This window comes from Spermophilus citellus (assembly GCF_964194105.1).
Source record: "Spermophilus citellus genome assembly, chromosome: 10".
Taxonomy (NCBI): Eukaryota; Metazoa; Chordata; class Mammalia; order Rodentia; family Sciuridae; genus Spermophilus; species Spermophilus citellus.
The window spans coordinates 8,166,287-8,192,908 of record NC_138197.1 but is presented as its reverse complement, the minus strand read 5'-3'; the positions used below and the strand labels follow the sequence as shown (position 1 = coordinate 8,192,908).

Here is a 26,622-nt window from a genome sequence, read left to right as displayed (position 1 = left end):
GGAAATGATGATTGTGGAAGCTAAATTTAATGTACTTAGGATGCATTTCATGGTCAAGGACTAAATATCTTCAATACAAACTAATTATGCTCACTTAAAAACATTCCTATTGAGATAGCCAGTTGTCATCTGAACCCTTCCTGACCTCCCATGCATATATATTTCTTGACCTTCACTACCTGTCTGTATATTTTTGGCTTTTCCCATCTTTAAAATATCAGTTAGATCTTACTCTTCTGTGAAGGTTTCCCTGATCAATCCTATTCATCTTCAATAAATTCATTCAGTTTAGCATCTCACTAGTATTTAGGTATATAATTCAATCAGGCTGTTGCAGGATTACCTTCATATTTCTTGCACATATTTACTGGATTTTTTTCTGTTGAATTTGTGATAGGTCACCTTCATTATTTTATAAAATCATTTAGGATTATGAATTTGCATATAAAACATTATAACTGGCTAGAGAATATAGTAGCTACTGTGATTGAAATTCTAGATTTCCTATTTACTGATACATGTCTCAGTATTTTTTTTTCTCTGTAAAAAGGACAATACAGTCTTTAATGATAACAAATATTTCACTATGAGTGCTAAGCGCAATCTGAAGAATTCCATGGTGAATATAGCATATCTACTTCATTTGGCTTAAATGACTTAAATATTCTAGAAGATATGTGTATTGACATGCAGAAGAAATTCTAAGGTCAGTATTGTATAAGGACAAATACTTAAACATTTTTAAATCACTTATTAATTCAGTTGACTTTGGAACAGGACATAGCTTAAAACTCAACTCCTTATTTATAGCTGATAAAAAATTCTAGCAAATGTTACTTTATTAAGAATGTTTATATGTGGTAATATATTCAGGATCACTACTTGAATATTTGATACCATCTTTTTACTAGTATTACTGCGTGAATGACATTTTTCTTAAATTTAAACTGTTAAACCTCTATGTGTACATTGGTTTATTTTTTTGAAAGTCAAAAATAGTGATATAACACTAAGTTAAAAGAAAGACCAGATAGACGGTTTAAGTTAGAAATCTACCCTCTGTAAATATATTAACAAAACATTTTAAAATCTGCAAATGTTATTTTACTTGGTTTTATTTTTAATGAAAATAATGAATATGTATAAAGAATAGGGGCTGGGGATGTGGCTCAAGCGGTAGCGCGCTCGCCTGGCATGCGTGCGGCCCGGGTTCGATCCTCAGCACCACATACCAACAAAGATGTTGTGTCCGCCGAGAACTAAAAAATAAATATTAAAAATTCTCTCTCTCTCTCTCTCTCACTCTCTCTCCTCTCTCACTCTCTCTTAAAAAAAAAAAAAAAAAAAGAATAAAGGGAATGGCTTCTCATCTATAGGTACTAAGTGATTTCATGATTTTTAGAAAAATCAAGAGAAGTGTGTAAACTTCTAAAAAATTAAGTTTTCAAGATAGTAATAAGATACTATTTGCATAAAAATTATTACATATATAAATTAGATTTTATAATTAGAAAATATTGAGGCTGGTGCCCAGATGATTGTTTAGTGTTTTCTAAGGAAATTCCATCTTGGCATTCGTTGAAAATTTTATGAACCTAAAATAAAATAAATTAGTCCAGAAATCAGCAAAAATATGTTATAATTCTCCTGTGAAAATTAAATCTGTACCACCAACATGGAGATGTCACTGGTTCATGAGCACCCCATTTGCCTTCTTTTCAGATGCTCACAGTTTGCCGGGGATCCACAGAAGTATGGTTTTCCCCAGTCTGTAAATGCTTTGCAAAAAAACTATCAGGAACAGGGGTCAGCTTCTCATAACGTGGATTCCGTTGGCGTTTGTTTCTTGCATCACCAACTTCTGGGATGCTTAGCCACTCTTCCTCTGTGACCTCTGCCAGCTTCCTCTGGAAACACAGTCCAAAGCATGAATCATCAACAGAAGTTCATGGCTCAGGCAGAGCTACACTCACCCTCCTACAACCTGCGGAGCAGCAGGCCTTAGAGAGGACTTTGATGCAGAAATGGCCTTCTACTACACTTAAGAGAAATCCATTTATTGGATCTGTTCTATGGAATTAAAATATAAATTATTCTATCAAAGCATAGGTACAATGGTGCACACCTATAATCCCAGCAACTCAGGAGGCTGAGGTAAAAAAATCAAAAGTTCCAGGCCAGCCTGGGTAACTTAGGGAGACCCTGCCTCAAAATAAGAAAGGGGCTAGGATGTAACTTAGTGTTAGAGCACCCCTGGGTTTGATCCCCAATACTGGGAGGCAGTGGGGAGCCCAACAGGCAGAGTTTAGAAAACCTTATTTACAGGGCTGGGGTTGTGGCTCCGTGGCAGAATACTTGCCTCGCACATGTGAGGCACTGGGTTTGATCCTCAGCACCTCACAAGATGAATAATAAAATAAAGGTATTGTTGGGGCTGGGGTTGTAGCTCAGTGGTAGTGTGCTTGCCTAGCATGTGTGATGCACTGGGTTCGATTCTCAGCATCACATACAAATAAATAAAATAAAGGCCCAACAACAACTAAAAATTTTTTTACAAAAAGTATTGTGTCCATCTACAACTAAAAAAATTTTTTTAAAAAAGAAAATCTTACATTCAAATGAAGTTAAAATTACACGAAAATAAGTTTACTGTTCCCACCTTTTGCAATAGGTGAAGGAAAGGTGTTTTGTTTTTTAAACATACACATAATTAAATGTACTAAAGTACAAACCTTCTAAGCAATTAAGTAAAGCACAGTTAGTAAAATCTCATCAACTCCACAGCAAAGCAGCCAGGCCCTTTGCTCAGGCTAGGTATATCAGAAACACACCAGCCAGGCACAGGCACCTGAAGCCCCAGCACGCAGGAGGCTGAGAGGAGTTAAAGACACCAGTCTGGGCAATGTAACAAGACTGTTACCAAAAAAGGGGTGGAGGATGTGGTGTGGCTATGGCAGAGAGCTTACCTAGATCAGACATGAGGCCCTGGGTTCAATTCCCAGCACTACAAAAAAAAAAAGAAGAAGAAAGAAACAGCATGCCACACCACCTGCTTACTTTGAGATCTGAAAACTGCTGCTGAATTTTAGGGCGTACCATCCGGTACTTCTCAATCTCTTCTTTCTCCCTTTGCTCTCTATGAAATAAAATATGTACCTGCATTAGAAATATTAGGGGCCCATGTCTGTAATCCCAGCAGCTTGGGAGGCTGAGACAGGAGGATCACAAGTTCAAAGCCAACCTCAGCAAAAGCAACTCAGTGAGATCCTGTCTCTAAATAAATAAAATACAAAATAGGGCTTAGGATGCGGCTTAGGGGTTGAACTAAAGATTGAACTCATGCCTGAGTTCAATCTCTGGTACCCCCCCCTCAAAAAAGAAAGAAAGAAACACTGTGTCCATTCCAAAACAAAGCTGGCTAGTTATATACCCTAATTAAATCACCAAAAAAGAATACTTTCATACTAAGCTGCTTAGTCAAGTGTATATTAAGGCAACTATGGAAACATTTATATACATAATAATTCAACTATCTACCAAATGAAAATAGGCAGAAATTTGATAAAATTAAAAGAAGTTATCTTACTTTGATATACAGTTGCTTGAGTTACAATGGAGTTCTGTAGCAATAAACCCATCACAAGCTGAAAATTTCCCAAGTCAAAATCCATGTAAATGGGTGCTTCTCATTCTCAAGATAGCCCGCACTCTCCCTTGAAAGTCTATCTACCTTCCTAAATAAACCTGCCTATGCAAAAAAAAGTGTGTAATACCCCTACTCTACCAAACACATGAGCTTTGCAGAACACACCACAGAGCGCTAGGCGTCATTCCTTAGATTGCATGGATGACCAGGAGCTGCTCAGCATCACAAGAAAGTATCTTGCCACCTATCGCTAGCTCTAGAAAAGATTTAAATTCAAACTACAGTTTCTATTGAATGCTTACTGCTTTCATACCATCTGTAATGTTGAACAGCATGAGTCAAACCTTTTTAGAGGGCAACCATCTATAAATTCTTCCATTTGAACACAAGTATATTCACTGCTTTAAAATTCACAAATTCCCTAAGGCCAGCCTATGAATGTTCAACTCAAAAGCAAAACTGAAAACTATGAGAGGTCCCTATATATATAAAGCCCTCAACTTATCTCGCCCCATCTGCCAGTTCAGATGGTTTGTATCACCATCCACGTAACTTTTTCAGGGACACAGGGCTATGTATCATTTAGAACTAAGCTTAGACAAACCAAATCAATCTACCAGGAGTTGATATGAACCAACTAGCTACAACTTTTTAAAATGAGATTTAAATTTTCCTCTATAAAGAAAAAGGAAAACATCCTTTGGTAGGAACATAAATTGGTAGGAATTTATATGTAATCTGATAAATGGACTGAAGGAGCAGGGCATGGTGGCAGAACCCTGTAATCCTGGCTACTCAAGAGGCTAAGTCAGTAGAAATGCAAGTTCGAGACCAGCCCCAAAGCTAGTTGCCCTGCCTAGGCAACTTAGCGAGGCCCTATCCCAAAACAAAAATTTTAAAAGGGCTAGGGATGTGGCTCAGCAGTAGAGTTCCTGCCTTGCATGTGTGATGCCCTGGGTTCCATCACCAGTACTGGGGGGGAAAAAGAGAGAGAAAGAAAGAAAAACAACAAAAAAGGCAAGGGGTGCAGCTTAGTGGCAGAGTGCTTACCTAGCATGTGCAAACCCCTGGTTTTGATCCCCAGCACCACCAAAAACAAAAAGCAATAGAAAGAGAAAAAAGAAGTATTAATAGTTACTTTCTGGGCTTATAAAGAAACATACTTCATCTCATTTTTCTAATCCTCTATAATAAGAAATTTGGGGTTTTTTGTTTGTTTGTTTTTACCCTTGCACTAGGTATTGAACCCAAGCTAGGCAAACAATCTACAGCTGAGCTACACCCCCCAATCCTTTTTAATTTGAGACAAGGTCTCATTAAGTTGCCCAGGCTAGCCCTGAATTTATGATCTTCCTGCCTCAGCCTCCCATGCACCTAGGATTACTGGCATGTACCACCAAACACAGGTAAAAATGTAACTTCCTATTACAATAAATTAGAAACTTGCAAACCAATATAATGCCTTTTTATACATTGTAGCATCTTATGTTTACTTCACTAAGTTCCCCAGAATAAGGACAAAGGATTCAGAAAGCTGCCACATCAATTGGTACACTGGAGTAACATCAACAACAGAGATGCAGAACACCCACCTCAGAGGCCTGCAGAGAAAGTCTCCTCTCCAACAGGTACCAAGGACAGAGCTTGCCTGAGTTGGCACCATAGGAACCTCTATCCAAAGCCTGCTTCTCATAGACTTCCTGATGTCTGCACCTCCCACCAGCCCAACTTGGTTAAATCACTCCCAACCCTATAGCCACATACAACACTGACATGTGGAACAAGTTTCCAAACCACAACTACCATAAAATCTGTATATTCATTTTCAAATTATTTAACATGGGTTAATCAACATCACTCTCCATTTCATGGATAACTCTAATGTCTAGTCAAAGTAATACCCCAAATTCTGATTTGAGGGGTATTCAGGCTATAGAGTTCTTAAGCTTCACTGTAGCCCCCAGACCCAGCTGACCCAGACCAAGACCCATGCTGCCTTGAAGCTAAGCTGATACATACTAATCCTACAACTCTTCTCTTAGTCTAAAGTCAGTGCAAAACTTATTCTGTCAGATAAAAACAGCATTAATTTACCTTCTTTCTTTTCTTCTTTCATCCATCCTTTTATCCAGTGCTGCATAAATAGCATCCGCTTCCTCATCATCTTTCTCATAGGGCCCACTGGAAAAGAGGCTCCCAGCATAGCCATTAAACTAAGAACCAAACAATATATTAAAAGAGTCAGTGCTCCCTTGAACATAATCCCACCAACTCAAAGGACTTTTCAGATGTAAATTACTTGCCAACTGCTTTTTATAGGACAAACCCAAATTGAGAGCCAATCTATAGCCAACTGATCAATACTCTTCAAGTGCCAAGGGCGTGAGAGACAGAGGAGCTGGTCTAGCTGGAAGAGACTAAAAAGACTAAATGTGATGGGGAATCCTGGAACGGGTCCCATGCCAGGAAAAGGACATTTATGGAAACAGTGTACAATTCAAACAAGAGCTGTAGATGAGTGAGCACTATGGGGCCACCATTAATTTCCAGGTCTCAGTAGCTGTATTAAGATAATGGAACATGGATGAAAAGGAGCTTAGTGAAGAGTTTTAGGAACTTTTTTTTTTTTTTACTTCTGTTGGTACTATTTTAGCAAGAACCTAAAAGTTTAAAATTATTTCTGCCAAGCACAGTAGTACACTCCTATAATCCCAGTGACACAAGAGGCTAAGGCAGGAGTATAACAAGGTCAACGCCAGCCTTGGCAACAGTAAAACCTTGTCTCAAAAAAATAAAAAGGGTTAGGAATGTTGCTTAGTGGTAGAGCACCCCTGGAGAAGGAAGGAAAGGAGGGAAGGAAGGAGGAAAAAAGAAAAGACTGATTTCAAAGTTAAAGTTCCATAAAAATTATTTTCCTAGGAGCTGGAGCTATGGCTCAGTGGTAGAGTGCTTGCCTAGCATGTGCAAGGCACTAGGTTCAATCCTCAGCACCACATAAAAATAAATAAACAAAATAAAGGTATAAAAAAAAATCACATCCAGGGCTGGGGATGTGGCTCAAGCGGTAGCGCGCTCGCCTGGCATGCGTGCGGCCTGGGTTCGATCCTCAGCACCACATACAAACAAAGATGTTGTGTCCGCCAATAACTAAAAAAAATAAATAAATATTTAAAAAATTAAAAAAAAAATCACATCCATCTTAAAAAAAAATATTTTCATAGGAGGAAAGACATCACTTATTAGAAGCCATCTAGAGGGCTGGGGATGTGGCTCAAGCAGTAGCGCGCTCGCCTGGCATGCGTGCGGCCCGGGTTCGATGCTCAGCACCACATAAAACAAAGATGTTATGTCCGCCGATAACTAAAAAATAAATATTTAAAAAAAAAAAAAAGAAGCCATCTAGAAAAACTCAACTGAACCACGAGCTAAGGGGCAGGCACTGAAGCCAGATCAAGTAAACACCAACACCATCATTAATGACCAGCAGGGCAATGTACCAATAGGACATTCAGACATTTGTAAGTACATCTCTTCTGAAAATATGAAAAAGAGGCTCATGTCTGTTTTTACTGTTCCCTTCTCACACAGTTAAAGGAATCTATGAATCGGAGCACCTCATCATGGAAGCCAGTCAGCCCTTCTGACTGGCGGAAGGCAGCACAGAAGCCCCACAAAAGTCACCTCATCATAGTTGGTGTCGTTCAGATCTTCATCATCATCATCAGCTGCCTGGTTTTTCTTCATCTGGTCCCCCACTGTTCTCTTGCCTGGTGGTGCATGGCGATCATCCACAGGATCATTCGCATGCCGGGCCGGCCCAATGTCTGACCGGGTGGTGAAACCAGTGGCACTGCAGGAAGATGCCCATTACCTAAATGGTCCTATAGTAACATCTCTTTTTCTAACACCTCTGAGAATTTCCAAACATTCTGCTGGCAGTAAACCATGCTTTCTAACCATGCTGAGCACCACTGATCTCTGCTTGCCTTATGTTTCCACCCCAACCCCCACCATCACTCCAAGGTTTGTCCCTTTCTCCTCCATGTGAATTACCAGGTCTCAGATCTCACTCCTCCCAAGTCCCAGCCTCACATTTCCAACAGCCCGCTGAGCACTCCCATCCAACTAGGTCAAACCAAGGCCTTCTCTGGATCCTGCAGCTACTCTCAGCTGTCCCTGCTGTTAATAGCAGCAGTGTAGTCCCAGGCATCAAAACATCATCTTAACCTCCCTCTTCAGTCTTCTCCACCCCAACCACCCTCAAGTACTACTGATCCTACCTCCAAATCCCCCCCTCCTCAAATTACACCACAACTGGCAAACCAGCTGGCCATACTTACTCCTAATCTTTGTATTGCTCTACCAGATGATTCTTCCCAAAACACAGTTCTGACTGAGGCATTCTTTGGTATCACAGGCTCTCTGAAGCCTACAGGCCTCTTTGACCTCCTACAGCTCCATTTCACTCACTTTGGTCTCCTTGCTGTCCCCTGGTTTTCCTTTGATCCTTCCATTTTTTAACCCTTTAACTGCCTACACACAAAATGCCAGTTTCTCTTCTAGTTCTGCCACATCTGATACATTCAAATCTACCTTTTTCTAATCTCTGGAATCCCCACGTTCTAAATCTGTTCCTCTTCATATACTTAGTTATACAAGCATCAAACTTCCTCTGATAAACTGCTGGCCCTCTGAAAATGGTGACACACCTGTGTTCTGTGTGCCCCTGGGGCAGTTTTTGATACCACTACCAAATGAGACCCACTTTTTGCTTCAGATAACCAAGAAGAACTCTAAGAACTGCTTATTTATCCAATAAGTAACGGTGGTCATCTGTGAGGCAGGCATGGGTCACCCAGGCACCAGCCCGCCTGCCCCCAGGAGCTGAGACTGAACAGACAACCTAAAGTGACCAATACTAAATAGAAAAGATCAGTCGTGCTTAAAGCAAGGAAGGGCTAACGTGCTCCTACTTCACATCAGGACCTTATCTACTCCTCACGGTTGACTTGCATGCCGTCAATATCCATTTTAGACACCAAAACGCGGGCTCAGGGCCCGGGGTGGTTAAGTCTCAAGTCACAGCTCCTAGTGGCAGGCAAGGCTCACGGCCAGGTCTGCGACCTACACGGATTAAATCAGACCGTCCAGCAGGCTGCAGACTGGCGGCGGACCCTAATTTATTTTCGGTGCATCTTCCTCGTCCTGCGTCCAGGGAGAAACGCGGGCAGCCAGCACGGTCCTCCTCCGGGACCCCCTCCCGCGCCCCACGCCCCGCGCGCCGCCCCAGGCCTCACCCCCGGCCCAGCCCCGGCACGTAGCCGAGGGGCGCGGGCATGCCCAGGAATGGCTTCTTCTTGTTGTTCATGGCAGCGGAGGTGCCCGCGGCGGAGCAGAGCAAAAAAGCAGCCTCCGGGCGCAAAACACCGCAGACGTCTCGGTCACTGCCGCAGGAAGCGTGGCGTCCGTCACGTCACCCGCGTCCCGGAAGCAAAGCGCGCGGCCCCGCCCTCCTGACTCTCGGGCGGAAGTCCATGCCGCAGCGCTTCCGGTTGCGGTTGCGGGGCGCGCCTGCGGCGGCCGCGGGCTCCCGAGAGTCTGCCTGTGGCGCGGGGCGGCGTGGGCGGCCCCGAGAGATCAGGACCGCCCGCGCTCCGCGTCCTGTGAGTGCGGGGCCCGGGCGCGGTCCCTGGGGCCATCCTGCCCCTCGCAGATCCCGTCGCACCTGTCCTGCTGTGCAGAGCTGGTGGGGAACAGCGGGCGCGCTTCGCGCCCGGGTCCTGGGCCACCCTAGGGCACCGTCCCCTGTGGTCCTGCCCGGCCGGGGGTGGCCTGAACGTCCGCAGTCCTGCAAGGCTGAGGAAAAGAAGTGAATGCACCTCTCCCTGTGTGTAGGCTGGCGTCACAAAAGTGTGGACTCCTCTGTGCCCTTGCCTTGGATTGATGCACCCCACTCCTCTGCACACATTTTTGCCTATCCAGTGCAACTCTGCCCCTGCTACGAGACACCAACCCTACCAACACCAGGGGAGAGCACTCAGGCTCTTGGGCACAACAGGCAAAAACTGCTGGTGGCAACCTGGCCTTTTGCTGGACCTGGCAAACACAGTTAGCCCTTCTCAGTGCGGTTCTAGAGCAAACACTTCAGCCCTGACTGTCAGTCCTTGGAGCTCCTTTCCAACCTCCCCAGCCAACCCCATTTTCGGTTATAGAGTTCAGAGCCAGATTCAGAGATTGGTTACACAGGGAAGAGGAGAGCCACAAGGAAGTCTACAGATGTGATTGGGGTGAGGGTCAACCTGGCTTCTCTGGGCAAGCAAGAGCGCATTTGAGGGAGAAACCTCTGAGTGTGCCCCGCTAAAGAAAGTCAGTAGCCTAGGGCGGTATGCACCCCTTGTAATTCCAGCTACTCATAGGCAGAAGGAGGATCATCAGTTCCAGGACAACCTGAACCCCTAAGCTACCTCCCCAGTCCAAAAACAAAATCCAAGTATTAAAAGGGCTGGGGTGTAATCCAGTGGTAGGGAGCTTGACCCTGATTTTACTCCCTAGTACCGAGGCTGGGCAGCCAATTCACGAGATTGGAGAGCGCGAAGTGTTCGTCTCTCCTTGGCCAGGACCTCCGCGGATAGAAAACACCAAGAGTAGGTAGGGGGTCCTGAATCCCCCAACACATAGGAGACCCACAGCTCTTCGCTTGCCTGCCTCAGAGGACCTTCAGCAAGTGGTCAGTGCCCAGGTGAGAACGGAAGCCCTTAACCCTGGCGGACACCCTCCGCAAAAGCAGCCCGCGCGCCGCCGACACACCTCCGAGCTCCCGGGGCGCGCCCGCAGACTCGCCGGCCACAGGGACCGGCTCGGGCTCGGGGCCGGCGCGGGCGGGGCGGGGTGGGACGGCAACGCGCGTTACCCGCCGGTCACATTGGCCGCCCTGCACTCAGTGAGGGGCGTGTGCGCGGGCCCGGCACCCGCCGGCCCCATGTTCACCGAGCTGAGGTCCAAGCTGAGCCTCCCGCGAGGCCGCGCTGGGGCTGTGCGCGCTGCCTTAGGGGAGCGCCGCGATGTGGATGGTGAGCTGGACTGGGAAGCAGGAATGTCGCGGGGCTGCGGGACACGGGTCCAAGAGGCAAAGGGGTGGGGGGCTGGACCCTGCGGGCTTCCAGCATCGGCAACTACGGAGGGGGGCGATCTGACCTAACGGGGTGCGGTGGCCTTTGTCCTGCTCCGCGGGGGATTGGTTGGCCAACCTCAGGCCTTTGATATCGCCGCACCTTTGGCTTGGGGTGGGGGATGACAGGCCAGGGCTTCTGTGTCCATGCTGGAGGCACACTGGGGTCACCCCTTCCTTCCGAATGCGTAGAAAACCCTCCCCAGCCCCGGCAGTGGGGTCGACAAGGGGTTGAGATCACAACCCCAAATTTCCTTTTGGAATTGATGTTGGGGCCGGGAGGAACCGATCCTTCTGTACTGCCAGCAGGAAATGGGCGGGGCTCCGCTGGCCGGGCAGGTGCAGTGCCTGCAGAGGCGTTGGACTGGTTCCCCAGAGCTACTCCTACCCTAGGGCAAAGGCCCTGTGGAAACCTGAGACGACCTGGCCTGCCTCCTGGAAGGTGCAGGTTCAGAATCAATCTTTCCCCATGTACTAGACATCACTTTGGGGCAGTAGCCACACACCTGCTGTCTGTCCTTAGGCCTCAAATTTAAAGTCACCAAGGGTCCAGTTCAAAATTCCAAAAATGGGGGAGGAAGAAGCTAAGCCTCAGGAGTCTTACCAAGGTTTCAGTAGAATGGGTACACCCATTACTTATACCTCCTTGACACCACCAAACCCTGCCCCAGTGTAGAGGGGATGGCTATCAAGGAAAGAGGATCTCATGCTACACCTTGGGGTGGGCCCTGGGAATCTCATTCTGCCTGCCCACCCAGGGCCTGGATGTGTGCAGAGATTTAGGAGAGCCTGAGCCCACCTTCCTTTCTCCCCTCCCCAAGACACCATTTGCCACATTTATGGAGCCCCTCATGTGCCTTAGGGATCCCACCCCAGGTGGGAGAGGTCCTATCAAGACTAGTCACCCTCCCCAGACTTCTGTCAGCAGTGACCCCAGAGGTGGTTGTAACAGTAAAACATAGGATGTATCAAAGTTGGTGTGGGAAGAGGGCTGTGCTGACCAGCCATTTCTGGTGAGCACCTGCCAGTCACACTGTTGTCCTGGTTGGGCCCTGTGGAAGCAGCAGAGCAGGAAAGCCTGGGAGTCCCAGTTGCCGGCTTTCCCAGTTCAGGCCTTTTTGACCATGAGTCATAGTTGGTGAGCTCAGCCAGGCAGGGGACAAGCCTCAAATGCCAGATATGGCTGTATAAACTGGGTGCCTTCAGTGGCGATGGGCAGGCAGGAACCTTAACCAGACTTCTCCACAGAGTGCCTCCAATGATACAGGAGCCAGGCTTTTTCCTCAAAGATATGTCCTGTGTGTATGCTGGTCTATGTGACATGTATGAGGCTTGTGTGCATAAGGTCAAGGTGGTCCTGGGATCGCCCCTCACCTGGTTATAGGTCTAAGGCTCCCTGGGAGGCATGTCCTCCAATCTAGCAGAACCCATCCTGACTGTCAGTGTGAGGGCTGCAGGCTTGCAAGGGAAGCGGTATTCTCAGCTCTCCATCTTGGGGCTAGGGAGGAGGATCCTTATTTTGCACATATTCTTCTGCCTTTGGGGACTTGATTTGTCCTCCTTGAGGAATTGGCTCCCTCTTTGGTAGAGGGGAAATAGGTTAGGCAAGGAAGTGGCTCTTGGGGAAAGAGCCTTTGGGCCTGCTCCTGACCACTCTGACCAGGCACCCCTGCACACAGCCACTGCTCACTTCAGCTTCTGCCGGACTCTCCTGGAGCACACAGTGTCAGCCGAAAGTATCCCCTGCCACCTGCCTCGGACGCCAGGCACCAGCCTCACATGGCATGATTCCCGTAGCCAGAGGGCTTCCAGCAGCAGGCCGATCAAACTCCTGCAGCAGCCTGGCACAGAGACCCCCCAGGTACCCACCCACCTACCCCACCCACCTCAGTCCCTACCTTCCCTGCTCTGCCACCCTCCCTCTATCTGTCACCCACTTCCCCTACAGGGCCGGCTGTACTCTGACCACTATGGCCTGTACCACACAAGCCCCTCGCTGAGTGGCCTGACGCGGCCTGTGGTCCTCTGGAGCCAGCAGGACGTCTGCAAGTGGCTTAAGAAACACTGTCCCCACAACTACCTCGTCTACGTCGAGGCCTTCTCCCAGCATGCCATCACTGGTATGGTGGAGTCTGGGCAGGACAGGAGCTGGATGCCCAAAGAGCCTCCTCCCCTACCAAGTGCCTGCAGTCTGCAGTTGTTTCTCCACCTGTCGGTGCTCCTCTGAGGCAACCTTCCCTGGGGTCCTCGGAGTCTCTGTATCTGCACTGTCTTCTGACATCTTCCACTTGGCCTCCATCTGCTGCTTATCATGATTCTCTCTCTGCTTCTCCCTCCAATTCTCTCTGAATCTTTCTCTGAGACTCCCTGTGCCCTTTCTTTCTTTCTTTTCCTTTCATTCTGTGTCTGTGTGTGTCTTTGTCTTTGGTACTGGGAATTGAGCCCTAAAATGCCCTACCACTGAGCTACATCCCAGCCCTTTTTATTTTTTATTGTGAGACAAAGTCTGGCTAAGTTATCCCGGCTGACCAGGAACTTGTGATCTGCCTCAGCCTCTGATAGCCTCTGTTGGACCCTCTTCCCTCCTTCAGGCCGAGCTCTTCTGTGGCTAAATGCAGAGAAGCTACAGAGGATGGGGCTGGTGCAGGAGGCCCAAAGGCAAGAGGTGCTGCAACAGGTGCTCTGCCTGCAGGTGCGAGAGGAGGGTCGGAGCCTGCAGCTGCTCAGCCAAGGTCAGTGGGAGGAGCCAGCATGGGGGGGCACTGAGAGTACAGGTAAGTGGCTTGAAAGCAGGAGGGTGCTTGGGAGCCCTAGTAAGGGCCATCCTGGGATGTGGCAGGGACCTGCCTCTCCCTTACTTCCATGCATCCTACAGCTTCCTTTGGAAACATATCCTAGCTGCTGCCAAGGCTTGAACCAGACCCCAGCACTGTGACCAGAGCCTACGGCCAAGGATGAGGACAAGCTGGCCCCACAGACCCTCTCGAACCCCACAGGATACCAAGTCCAGCCTAGTGGACAGACCTCCACCTTCAAGCACCTGTGGTTGGGCAGCCAGGCCATGGCCTGGGCTGCTTATCTGTGACCCCTCCTCCTGGGACATGAGCCCAATCCCTGGCACTGCTGGCAACATGTGGGGCAGCTGCCTGGAGCCAGAGTGGGGTTCAAATGACCCCCAGACTCCCAGGGAGTCTGTTTATTTATGTTCCCTTTACTGTGTGACTGTCCCCCTTTGCCTGAGTCATGCATCTCTGTTCACTTGTCCAGTTCCATATCCTCACAGCATTGCCAGGCCAGCCACACTGTGGGACAAACTGCCTTGGCTCCCTTTGACTTGTGTTTCTCCCTGCCCCTGCCAGAACCCAGCAGGCACAACCTATGTCCAGAGTAACAGTCATCAGCAGGGCCAGGCAGGGACCCATGCAGAGCACCTTGCTAATTCTATCGCCACCCTGGCCAAACCTGTATCTATTTATGAGCACTGAGACTGAGAGGCCCTGGTTGCCTCAGCCCCAAAGACAGAGCACAGAACAGTGAGGACAGCAGCCCTGTGCAGGCAACTCCTCACCCTGAGCCTGCTGGAGTCAGTGTGCTCTAGCCCATGCTCCAGGCCTAGAGCTCAGGCTCTTACTGGAACTGGAGTTTCTAAACCTTGAACATGTATGTCTTTTTTTTTTTAGAGAGAGAGAGAGAGAATATATTGAAAAATTCTCTCTCTCTCTCCCCCTCTATCACTCTCTCTCTTAATAAATAAATAAATAAATAAATAAATAAATAAATAAATAAATAAATAAATAAACTGCTTGGGACCAGAAGTGTTAAAAAAAAAAAAGGAGATCATTGCTGCCTCACCCCAAGCAAGCCTGTATCCCAAGGGACATTTTCTTTGCCCCAGGATCTGATTTGGTTCATGGACTCGCTTTTACTCATTTACTTATCACTGTTGGTGGTGGTGCTGGGGTCTAACCAGGGCCAGGTCATTCTGGTTTCAGGCCATGTGGCTTGCCCCTGCTGGGAGGCATGAGCATCGCCTGAGGCTCCCCTATGTGTTCTGGTGTCTCCCTCCCACCCTTCAGACCATCCGCTCACCTCTCACCCCTGTGATTCCAGTGTCCTTGGCTGGGTTTTTCTAGAAATCCTTGAGTTCATTTTAATACTGTTGGCTCAGAATCTCAGACACTGCAGGTTTACAGATTTGCATTACTCAAGAAAGAGAAAGCTGCCTTGGGGTGCATAATTAAAGTTTTTGTTCTCTGGGTTTGAAGATGTATGTTTTCTCAAATATTGAAGTTTGGATATGGTTACTGGCAGTTCATTGAAACTAAGAAAACTAATTCTAAGGTTTTGAAGTCTTTAATCTGTGCTAATGAAGAAGGTAAAATGACAACCAGATGCGGTGGTGTATGCCTGTCATCTCAGCCACTCAGGAGGCTGAGCAGGATGATCACAAGTTCAAGGCCAGCCTGGGCAGTGTAAGTGAGACTCTGTCTCTGTGAAAAACAGGAAGGGCTGGGGGTGCAGCTCAGTGCAGAGTGCCCTGGGTCCTGCCCCAGGACTGCAAAATGCAGCACAAGAGCCATAGCCACCAGTGCACCAGGAGCAGTGAGAAGTCGGGCAGGCCCTGCTCCTCTCCCCAGATGCTTCCCCACTGCCCTGCCAGCAAGGGGGGAGGTGCTGTTGGGAAAATGGCACCTTTCGAGATGTCCGTAATTCTTGGTAATGCTCTCTCACGTCCTCCGTTTATAGTGATCTTCATCCCAATTCCAGAGGGCTGTTTCTTTCTCCAAATGCCACCCCTTTGACCCAGAAAGTGGACCAAGGAGTTACGGCAGCTTTGCAGGCCTGCCATTTGAGGAGGAACTTTGCCCAGGCCATTGCAGCTGAGGAGACATGCAGTTCAGAAAGGAGTGGGACATCTGTGGCTGTATCAGGACTTCGCCTGGGCTCGAGGGGATGCCACCCAGCAGTATGGATGGCGTCTGGCAGGAGACACTCAGGAGGTTTCTCCAAGACCTTGGATGATCTGCCAAGGATGAGGAAGTTGCAGAAATCAGCAGGGCTGGGGCTGGGATGTAGCTCAGTGGCAGAGCACTTGTCTGTTGTGCAAGGCCAATAATCCCCAAGACTACCACCAAAACCAAAGCCTCAGCAAAGCTGTCCTCGAAGTGGCGGCCAGTTTAACCTGGAGTTGTGCGGACTGTACTGAGGAACTTCTAGAGCCAGCTCCTGAGCAAGCAACCGGCAAGGGGACACAGCTGAGGAGGAGGCAAGAGACAGGGAACTGCAAGGAGCAAGAAGAACCCCAAGAAAGGTTCCAGAGAACGGCTCAGTAGTAGCTCCTGCAGACCTCTGTGAGCCGAGAACTGAGAACACGAACCCCACACTAAGAGGTTCTCATTAGCAGAGAGGAATGCCCACACACACCACCTGCCTGCAGTCTGATGAGCAGCAGACACACTGGCAGGGCCAGGCAGGTCCCCAGGAGGCATCTGGAGGAGGCTCTGCCATCACAGATGGGGCTGTGCCTGCACCACTGCCCTGAAGACCTCCAGTGGGACACATGTGGAGGTGGGCAGGGGATGCCTGGTCTTGACCCTTAATGGCTTGGCCATGCGTGCGTTCATGCCTTCAAACTTTTTTTTGGTGCTGGGGATTAAACCCCGGGGTGCTTAACCACCAAGACACATCCCCAGCCCCTTTTATTTCTTATTTTGAGGCAGGGGCTCACTCAGTTGCTGTGGCTAGCTTTGAATTTGCCATCCTCCTGCCTCCTCCTTCCTAGTCCCTGAGATTATAGGTGTACACCACCACCCGGTTCACTTCATGTCTTAGGTTTGGGTTTTGGGGTGTGTGTGTGTGTGTGTGTGTGTGTGTGTGTGTATTTAAGTTGTAGTTGGACCCAGGACTTTTATTTATTTGTTTGTTTGTTTGTTTATTTATTATGTGGTGCTGAGGATCAAACCCAGCATTGCTAGGCGAGCACTCTACTGCTGAGCCCCAGCCCACATCTTAATTTTTAATAAAAGCTAGCTGTGGTGGTGCACACCTGTGATCCCAGTGACTGGGGAGACTGAGATAGGAGGATTCCCAAAATACAAAACAAAACCGAAAAACTTCAGAAAGTAAAATATTGTAAAAAATTAAAAACAGAAAAATGTGTTTATTATTATTATTATTACTACTGCTACTATGTGGCAGGGTACCAGGGATTGAACTCAGGGGCATTCAAATACTGAGCCACATCCCCAGCCCTTTTTTGTATTTTATTTAGAGACAGGGTCTCACTGAGTTGCTTAGCGCCTCACCATCACTGAGGCTGGCTCTAAACTCTCAATCCTCTTGCCTTAGCCTCTTGAGCTTCTGGGATTAGAGGCGTGTGCTGCCACAAAAAAAAAAAAATGTGCTTATAGACTAGCTCCAGAAAAATGTGCTTATAGAATCAAGATATTAAACAACAACAACAAAAAATAACTGGGCGCAGTGGCCCATGCATATCTGTAATCCTGGCTACTCAGGAGACTGAGGCAGGAGGATCAAAGTTGTGATCCTGGGGTGCTCTACCCTGAGCCAAATCCCCGATTCTCTTTATTTTTTATTTTGAGACAAGGTCTCCCTAAGTTGCTGAGGCTGGACTTAAACTTGCACCCTCCTTTCTCAGCCTTCCAAGTCACTGGGATTACAGTCCTGCACTGCTGTGCCTAGCAAGTACAAAGATCTTTAAATTACAACAGGGTGGGTAGTAGGTTCAGTCCCGGCAACTCTAGAGACTGGGTGCAGCAGGAGCATCTGGAGTTCAAGGCCAGCCTGGGCAAGACAGCAAGGTTCCATCTAAATACAAAGAAAGGAAGAGAAGGGTACTAAGGCTGATTTATTATTGAAGAAAAATCCTCTGTGAGCTAGGTACAGTGGCCATACCTGTAATCCTAGGGGCTCGGGAGGTTGAGGCAGGAGGATCTCGTTCAAAGCCAGCCTCAGCAAAAACAAGGCCCTAAGCAACTCAGTGAGACCCTGTCTCTAAATAACATACAATATAGGGCTAGGGGTGTGGCTCAGTGGTTGAGTGCCCCTGAGTTCAATCCCTGTTCCCCCCCCCCCAAAAAAAAAGCCTCTGAGAATTGAATGTGGTCTGAGCGCAGTGTCTGGTCTTTGTGGTGGTGCTGTCCTGAGGCTCCCACACCTCACCCGAGCTACTTCCAGTCCTGCACGCTGTCTTCCAGTGCCCCAGACAGGACCAGCTCTTCTGCCTATGACACATGCCTCACCTGTGTTTTGCATGCTGCCAGACATTGCCTTGCATTACCCACTGTCGAGTACAGAGCCTGGGTGACAGGAGCTGTCCGCGTGGCCCCAGCAAGTGGTGGGCTCTGCTGTGCGGGTCTGTGCAGGTGACTCCTTGGGTCCGTGGTGCTCAGGACCAGCCCTGCTGTTTGTTACACAAGGCTTTCAGCAGCTTGTAGCGCTATTTTCATTTCCAAATGACTGATGATCTTTTCAAGTACCATGAACCATCTGTGTATCTTTTTAGAAGGGTTCAAATCTTGTTCCCATGTTTAAAAAAATAAATAAAAACTGGGGTTTTGCTGGGGACGTAGTTCAGTGGCAGAAGTTATTTAGCCTGTGTGGCTCTGGGCTTGCTTTCCAGCATCGTGAAATAAGACAGACAAAAGCCCTGCGAACCCAGACTTGCTGTGGTGGCAGCCGAGTAGAGCAGAGTCCTTCATGTCCCGCCCAGTCGCGCCTTGGACTGCTGCCTCTGTGCTCTTCCTGCCAGTGTTGCAGTGGGGATCCAGGTCTGCTGCCTTTCCACATGCTTTTTAGATCAGTTAATCAATTTCTACACAATGCCTGCTGGGATTAGAGCTGGGTTATGTCCACTCTGTAGACCTGCTTGAGGAGAAGGACGCGTTAACAATAGCAAGGCCTCCTATTTAGAGATACCGGCGATTGTACCCAGGGGTCGCTACTGTTAAGCTACACTCTCAGCCTTTTTAAGTTTTTACTTCGAGACAGAGTCTCACTAAGTTGCCCAGACTAACCTGAATTTGGATCCTTCTCCTCAGCCTCCTGAGTTGCTGGAATTGCAGTGTGCGCCATTGTGCCTGACTAGCTTGTACGTCTTTTGTTAATCGTAAATAATCCGTGACTTTGGGTGCTGCTGTAAATGACATATCTAATAAACTTCTAATTGGTTGCTGCTGTCAAAGCTCAACTGTGTGGGGTGAAAGTTAGACTCTTCTCCCTTGTCTCTGCCTGGCTCCCTTGTCAGTCCCAGCTGCTCTGCACATAGCCACAGTTTGTGTCTTACTTCCTGGGCTTTATGCTTTTTATTTCTTACTGCAGCATTTAGGAATTCTAGAACAGTGCTGGACAGAAGTGGGAAGAGCAGCATCCTGGCTGTGTCTGCTCCTCCTCAGCTCTGACCAGCTGGTGCTAAAGTAGGAGTCCCACCACCTGCTGCTCACAAGGATTGATCTCCAGAGTGGCTCACAGAATTCAAGGAAACATCTGCTTCTGCTTCATCTGCCTCACTACGAAGGATACATTAAAGGATACAGGCTGTGCAAATGGCCTGATGGGGCATGCATGGGGCGGTCGGCGGTCCTGGCACAGGTGTGTCCCTGCTAGTGAGCTGAAGAATGTGCATCCTGTCACCTTCAGAGCTCCTGGTGCCCTGGGGGTTTGTGGCCTGTACTCATGGCTCTCTTGTTTCTGTGGAGTGCTTGTGGCATAGGCCTGTCTGATTGATGGGTTACGTTACGCCACGGCCGCTGGTCATTGGCTGACCCCAGTTCCTCTCCACCCAGCTACCTGTCCTGCGGTTCTCTAGGGCTTTGCAAAACTCAGCTTGTCAATGTGAGTCCAGGTGAGCTTGAAGGACTTGTATGTAACCTGCCGGAGCACTTAGGAACCAAGGGCAGAGTTAGTCTCATGCCCTATTGGATATGGCTCAGTGGTGGAACACTAGCCTAACATGAAAGCCCTGGGTTCAACCCCCAGCACGTAAAAAAATAAATACTTTCTAATGTCCCCTGTGATTTCTTCTTTGAATTCCATGTTATTTTGTAGTGTGTTGTTTAACAGCAACTATTTCAGGTTTTCTTTGCTCTCTTACTCTTGGGTTTCTAGTTTAATTATTAAGAGTCACGCTGTGTGTGACTGATTGAGGCTTGTTTCAAGGCCCAGTGTGGAGTATCTCTAGGTGCATGAGTAGTGTGCATGGAAGAATCATGCTGGGTGCTCCACAGACCTCAGGTTGTGACAGATAATGGAACTGTCTAGTGTCACTCCTGATTTGACAAATCTGTCACCTGGGCATGGTGCACACACCTGTAATCAATCCCAGGAACTGGGGCAGCTGAGGCAGGAGAATAGCAACTTCAAAGCCAGCCTCAGTAGCTTAGTGAGACCCTGTCTGAAAATCTAAAAAGGGGGGCAGGCTGGGGATATAGCTCAGTTGGTAGAGTGCTTGTCTTGCATGCACAAGGCCCTGGGTTCAATCCCTAGTACCACAAAAAAAATTTTTAAAAAGTAGGGGCTGGGGTATAGTGTAGCTCAGTAGTAGCGTTCAATCCCCAGTACTACAAAAACAAATGGATAAAAAATAAAAATAACTGTCAGTTTCTGAGAGGGGTGTTAAAATCCTAATGGTCTCGCATTTTATGCACTCTGACCACCCTGCTGTGTTAGGCTTTTTTTTTGGGGGGGGTGGGTACTGGGGATTGAAACCAGGGACACTCGACCACTGAGCCACATCCCTAACCCTTTTTTGTATTTTATGTAGAGACAAGGTCTCACTGAGTTGCTTAGTGCTTCACTTTTGCTAAAGCTAGCTTTGAACTTGTGATACTCCCGCCTCAGCCTCCCAAGCCGCTGTGTTAGGCTTTTAGTCCACTGACACTGAATCTCATTTTTGGTATGTTTAGGTTGACATTGCTTTTCTGTTTGTTTCCTAGGTGCATGTGTGTTATATGAATGTTTTTAAGAATTTTATGTTTCTTGAGGCTGGGGTTATAGTTCAGTTGGTAGAAGCTTGTCTTGCAAGCACAAGGCCCTGGGTTTAATCCCCATCACCAAAAAAAAAAAAAGATAAATAAATAAATAAATAAAAGAAAAGAAGAATTTTATGTTTCTTAGCTGGGCATAGTAGTGCACACCTGTAATCCCAGCTGCTTGGGAGGCTGAGGCAGGAAGATCTTGAGGTCAAAGTCAGCCTCAGCAAAAGCCAGGCCCTAAGCAACTCAGTGAGACCCTGTCTCTAAATAAAATACAAAATAGGGCTGGGGGTGTGGCTCAGTGGTTGAGTGCCCTACCCTCCATGCCCCATCCCTCAAAAAAGAATTTTATGTTTCTTTAAACTTTCTGCCTCGGGGCCCTGACCATGGCTGGCCTGGAACTCCTGTCTCAACCTCCCGAGGAGTGGGGTCACCACCACGCTGGCCCTTCTGTGGGTTTTTATGTAGCCGGGGGACGATAGTGACCGCGTGACTCCTCTCCCCTTGCTGAGGCAGCAGTGTCGTGGCACCACAGGAGGCGTGGGATGCTCCTTCACGTCCACAGGGCTGGGAGCCTGGCTGTAAAGAGTGTCCAGGTGGCTTTGCTTTGGTCTTATGAAGTTCCTCAGTGCACCCTTGCTGTTCCTTCCTCTCGTAGAGTGACCTAACATGGCAGACCAGAGGCAGCGCTCACTCTCTACCTCCGGAGAGTCACTCTACCATGTTCTTGGGCTGGACAAGAATGCCACCTCAGATGACATTAAAAAGTCCTATCGGTAAGAGGCTGCACGCAGGCCCTGCACCTCCCCTGGACAGGCCCCTTCATGCACTGTCACCGTGCTTTTCTAGGAGCTGGCATGGCCTTTCCCCTGGAGGACTCAGTAGTGGCTGGTGGTGGTGCTGCTGCCTCTCTGCAGGTGTAACGTGCTCCTCACAGCTCAGGGCTGCATACTGGTGTTCTCTTAGCCGAAAAAGCAGCACTTTGTGGATGCTACAGCTGCGCACAGTTCTGGAGCGGGTGGGGCTGTGCAGCGAGGGTGGCACCCCTGTTTTCTGCCTTGGCCTTCTGGCTATTCCAGGCACTTGGCTTGGCTGCTGTGACAGGCGGCACCCTAGACCAGGGAGGCCTCATCACTGACCCCCACCTGGGTGGCAGCATCTGCGCTCCCAGCACCCTGCTGTTGGCTAGACAGATTGGTATGTGCAGTGGCCCAGCAAGGACACCAGGGGACAGGAGGGTACCGTTGGTGATTCTGAAAGTGGGGAGAGGAGTGGGGCTGGCCCTGCTGCCCTGGCTACCTCTAGACCCCTCCCTGTGCGGAGCCAGGTCGGGGGGGCTTCCCCCTGGCATGCCAGACCTCTGGGAAGTCGGGAAGGCAGGTGGTGATGGGTGGGCCTTCCTTCTCCTGGGCCCTCCAGTGGCTCAATGCACAGTGCCAGTCAAGGAGAGAGCCAGCAAATGGTTCTGTTGCAGGAAACTTGCCCTGAAGTACCACCCTGATAAGAACCCTGACAACCCGGAGGCCGCAGATAAGTTCAAGGAGATCAACAATGCACATGCCATCCTGACGGATGCCACGAAAAGGAACATCTATGACAAGTACAGCTCACTGGGGCTATGGTAGCTCTGGGGTGTGTAGATCCCTGTTCCTGCCCAGGGCTGTGGTCTTTCCTTGTCTTCCTTTGGCTTCATTCTATTTTAAGCTGCTTTAGATATTGTTGCCCCATGTCAATGAGCCTTCCTAGTTCTCTGGTGTTCAGTTAATGCAGCCAGTGTCCAGTGGGAACCCGTCAGGAAGAGAAGCCAGAGTTCCTGCGGTCTCTGTGCTACTTGCTGGACTGGGCTGCAGCTCCAGTCTGGAAAGGTCCTGAATCATGAAGCAGTCAAGACTCGTCTCAGCTGTCCTAACCCAGGTTTTAGCAGCACAGGGGAGCTGATGGCCCTGCAGGCTGTCCCTCAAGGGTCCAGGTGATGTGGGCAGAGGCAAGGTGGGTCCTGCCCATCCTTGACTTCAGTGCATCTGTGTGGTGCCTAGCTGGTGAGAAGCATGGCAGGCGCTGGTGCCACCCGTTTCCCAGTGCTGAGCTGGTGCCCTGTAGCCCAGGACTGGCCTGTTTGTTATTTGGGTTCTGATGCCCTGCTGTGGACAGGTGCAGCTTGTGTTGCCAGGTGCTGTGGTGCGGGCTGTGTGTCTGTGTACATGTGTGTATGTATGGACCACGCAGCAGGCCCCGCGTGCTGCTGTCCAGGGGTAAAGCAACAAGTACAATAAAGTTGGCTCCAAGGTGGCCTCTGTTTTCTTGGTGAGTTGGGTAGGGACAGGGTCTCGGCACGGTCCTCCTTGCGGATACACCCAAGGGAACAGCCTGCTATGTGCAGGATGCGTGTGCCTGAACACAAGGTCAAGACCCCACCAGCGTCAAGCATCGGCGGGGTTGGGCATAAGGGTGACTGTCCTAAGCACACATCATGTTCACCTGGCCCACAGGTGTGGGAAGTGTGGGAGGTGGCTGGAAACTCTCCCCTCCCTGGGTGCCTGAGACAGTCAGTGACAAGGTTGCATCTAAAGAGCAGCCTGGGCACCTGCCTGCAGGAGGACTGGGCCAAGGGCCCCCCAGGTGGTGCCTATGGCGGACTGGTTGGCCTGGGAAGCTGGGTGAGGGAGGGGGAATACACACTGACACGCACACCACAGGTGCTGCTTCTGAGAATCAGATGTGTGTGGAGAGCAGCAGTCCACGAGCTGGTTCCACCCAGCTGCCAGGATGGCCTGCTGACCTGGCTCCACGCACATCTCCAGGGCTGGAGAGCGAGTGGTCTCCTTGGTGATCTCTGTCTTGTATGTGTCTGAATGTTGACCTAAAGTAAAGATAACTTGTAAAATAAATGTTTTCACTGCAGAAAGTGTGTTTTTTTAATGATCCCTGCAGAGTCTCGTTTTTTGTTTTTGTGTTTTGGGAGGCAGGTTTGTTTTGTTTGTGACAAACACTTCCCACCTGCCTGGTCCAAGTGCACACCCGCCTTCCCAGGGTCCTTTTCACTTGATTTTCAAATACGAAGACGAATCACAGGAGGGACCTCTGAGCTCCTGAGGGCCACCAGCCCAGGAACTTGGACCTCAGTCTTGGAGGCCTCCTGTGGCATGTTGACCTCCAGTGGTTTGTAACAGAGTAGGTGACCCCTTGCAAGGGAAGTCCTGTGTTCTTCATGGCCACACCAGGCCTGCAGCCAACATTAGTCCTGTTCGTACCATCCACCTGTCTGACCATCAAGCTCCTACCTGCGTTTCCTGTTGTCTTCCACAGATGGAGATTCCTGCTGCCTGGTAGTGACCATTTTGGCTGGCCTCAGTTCTAGGATGAGCAGGTGCAGGGGTCTGGAGCAGCATATGTGGGTGCCCTCATGAACCAGCTCCTGACTTGGCATGGCCCTGCCTGATTCCAATCCTAAGCATAAGGAATTGGGGGAGAAAAGAGGGCAACTGGGTAGCTCAGCTCTACAGTAGGGCCAGCCCTCCTATTCCCTGGAGCAGTGACCACAAAAGCTGAGCTGGTCACTCCATCTCTGCCCACCTCTGTCCTGGCCATTTGGATTTCCCAGGGCTGAGCTGTAGCGACTCTGTTCCTGCTACTCAGTGCCTGAGCTGGTGGTGCCCCGGCCTTGCACCCCAGTATCTTTGGCGGTAGTCCCCATCCTCCCTGTGGTCTCACCCAGCCCTCAAATGCCAAGGTCCCTGGGGTGCTGTGAGGTACACTTCATCCCACTGCCCTGATGGAGTGGCTACAGGAGTGCGTTCAAGAGGGAATGAGTCCAGTTTGGGGATCCTGTTGGAAGTGCCAAGTCTGCCCAAGAGCATATGTCCCTAGAGAGTGGTTCTGTATACAAGGGCCTGGAGCAGAGCACCTGCTGGGACCAATCCTAGGCTCAGGCCCAAGGACCCTAGTGCTTAGGCTAGAGAAGTGGCCCTGGCCCAGGTGGCCCACAGGTCTGCCTTTCAGAACTGCAGGTAGAATTGCCCTGTGGCTCACATCCCTTCTGCAGGGTTCAGCCTTGGCCAGACTCCCCTCCTGCTGTCTCTGGTGGGCGCCCAGCCGCAGGGCAAGGCGTGGAACTGAAAAACAGTTTATTTGAAGCCAACTAAAAACTTTTGGAGGGAAAAAGGTGCAAGAATACTAACGGTAACGAAACACCCTGAACCCTCCACTCATACCTAGAATTGAGTAATTTGATTAGGATTTTCCATGAGGAGGGAAAAAAATGGAGCTGGGCGAGGCCTTGGGTACAACCGCAGCACAGCGACAGCAGCAAAAGCGACAGCGCGGAAGGCCTCCGAAGACATCGCGTGCCCGCCTAGGCTGCCCGGACCTGTGAGGAGCTGGCGCCGAGTCCGGCCGCAGGCGGGGCTCCACCTCCGCAGCCCGTGAGCGGATGGGCCCCGCGCCCCGGACCCAGTTGCGCGGGGATGGCGCGGACAGAATCCCAGGCAGGACCTGGGAGGACAGGGACGGCCCGGCTGGCCAGAGGTGCGCGCGGGGAGTCCCGCGGTCACCCCAGGTGCAATCGGGCCCGGCGGCGCGCTCGGGCGGTGGCCCCCGGTTACAGCTGTGGGCTGCGGAGGCGCGCTCGGGCGGTGGCTCGGGGCACCACCAACTTCCAAGCCGGCGGGCGCAGGTTCCTACAAGCGCGAGTCCGAGTCCAGCGCTCAGTAGGCGGGGTCCCCTGCTGCGGGAATACTGAAGGTCCGAGTCGGTGCCAGCCTCGCTCTCGAGCCCCGACGGGCCTTGGCCCCCAGATGGAAGCCGGTTGGTGACCAGAGGTGAAGAGGCGCCAAGGTACCCGAGCCGGGAGCTTGGTCCACCAGTCGCCCCTGCGGACGTCACCGCTGTAGTCACCGTGGCTTCGCCAACCCGCCCCTCCCTGGACCCCGCTCTATATCAGCACCCACATGCGAGCTGCCCATTCCTCTCCTAACTCTGGCACAGCTAACCCAAAGCCATCTGCTCCATAGGTCTCCGTCCCCCCGCCGCCTCCCCACACCAGCTTCCCTCGCTCCAAAACCTCCAGCCTGACCTTAGGAAGCTTCAGAATACCATGGCCTCCAGGGCCCTCTCCGCTGCTTCCTGCCGCGGTCCCCCAACCCTCAGGTGCACCACCCAAGATGCCCTTTTCCAGGCTTCTTTGCCAGTCCTTCCTGACTCCAGGTGGCCCAACGCTGGTTCCCCGTGTAGGGCACCATCCTCCCCTAGCGCAGCCAAGACCAGCCCTCCGTCTGCTGCTCACGCATGCATGACTCTTCCTGTTCAATGTGACAGCCGCATGTGCCTTCTTTTGGGACTGGGCCTCAGGTGCCCCAGGCTTCCCATCCCACCCAGCCAGGGTACCTAAAAGGCCCTTGCTTAGCATCTGGATGACCATTTTAAATTTCGTTTTCCGCCTAAGGGCGTTTCTGAGAAAGCCTCACCACTCCCGCATACCAACCCAACCATTTTCACGCCTGCCCCCCCCCCCCCCGCATTAAGACCCCACTGGCTCTGATTCCTGAACCTCCCCATGAAAGTCCCAGAGCTCAAGCCTGTTTTGCCTCTCTCCTGTAGAGATGGTCTTTATTTGTCAGCTGTGACAAAGTCTCCTGTATCTCTGCCTGGTCTCCATCTTTCATTTCTCGCTTACCTGTCTCATGATCATCACCCTGTGATAGTCAGCCGCTGCTGGGAAGGGGCAGCACCTCACGGGCTGACGAACCTGAGATTGACCCTGGACACTCACCATTCTCAGGTTGGACAGTCCTGGAGGCATTGCCCAGGGCGGCAGGCAG

At 49.9% G+C, this 26,622-nt stretch overlaps 2 protein-coding genes and 1 long non-coding RNA gene across 3 annotated transcripts; 2 read left to right on the top strand and 1 right to left on the bottom strand.

Annotated features, from left to right (window-relative positions):
- Positions 1-1,718: 1,718 nt before the first annotated feature.
- On the bottom strand, positions 1,719-9,060 carry LOC308659015 (pre-mRNA-processing factor 6-like; the record flags this gene model as incomplete). Its single annotated transcript, XM_081312027.1, has 5 exons — positions 8,944-9,060; positions 7,328-7,496; positions 5,741-5,859; positions 3,058-3,136; positions 1,719-1,907 (listed from the first exon to the last, which is right to left on the bottom strand). Exons 1-5 carry the CDS (start codon positions 9,012-9,014, stop codon positions 1,719-1,721), a joined length of 627 nt encoding a protein of 208 aa, XP_081168153.1. The 5' UTR covers positions 9,015-9,060.
- A 1,565-nt stretch (positions 9,061-10,625) lies between these two features.
- Positions 10,626-13,907, top strand: LOC308658910 (sterile alpha motif domain-containing protein 10-like; the record flags this gene model as incomplete). Its single annotated transcript, XM_081311851.1, has 5 exons — positions 10,626-10,716; positions 12,494-12,675; positions 12,763-12,934; positions 13,406-13,546; positions 13,690-13,907. The coding sequence occupies 5 exons, from the start codon at positions 10,626-10,628 to the stop codon at positions 13,710-13,712; spliced, it is 609 nt and encodes a 202-aa protein (XP_081167977.1). The 3' UTR covers positions 13,713-13,907.
- Positions 13,908-17,916: 4,009 nt separating this feature from the next.
- LOC308657851 lies at positions 17,917-19,363 on the top strand. Its single transcript, XR_014024078.1, has 3 exons — positions 17,917-18,433; positions 18,496-18,924; positions 19,155-19,363. It is a non-coding gene; the product is annotated as an uncharacterized lncRNA (long non-coding RNA).
- Positions 19,364-26,622: the final 7,259 nt, after the last annotated feature.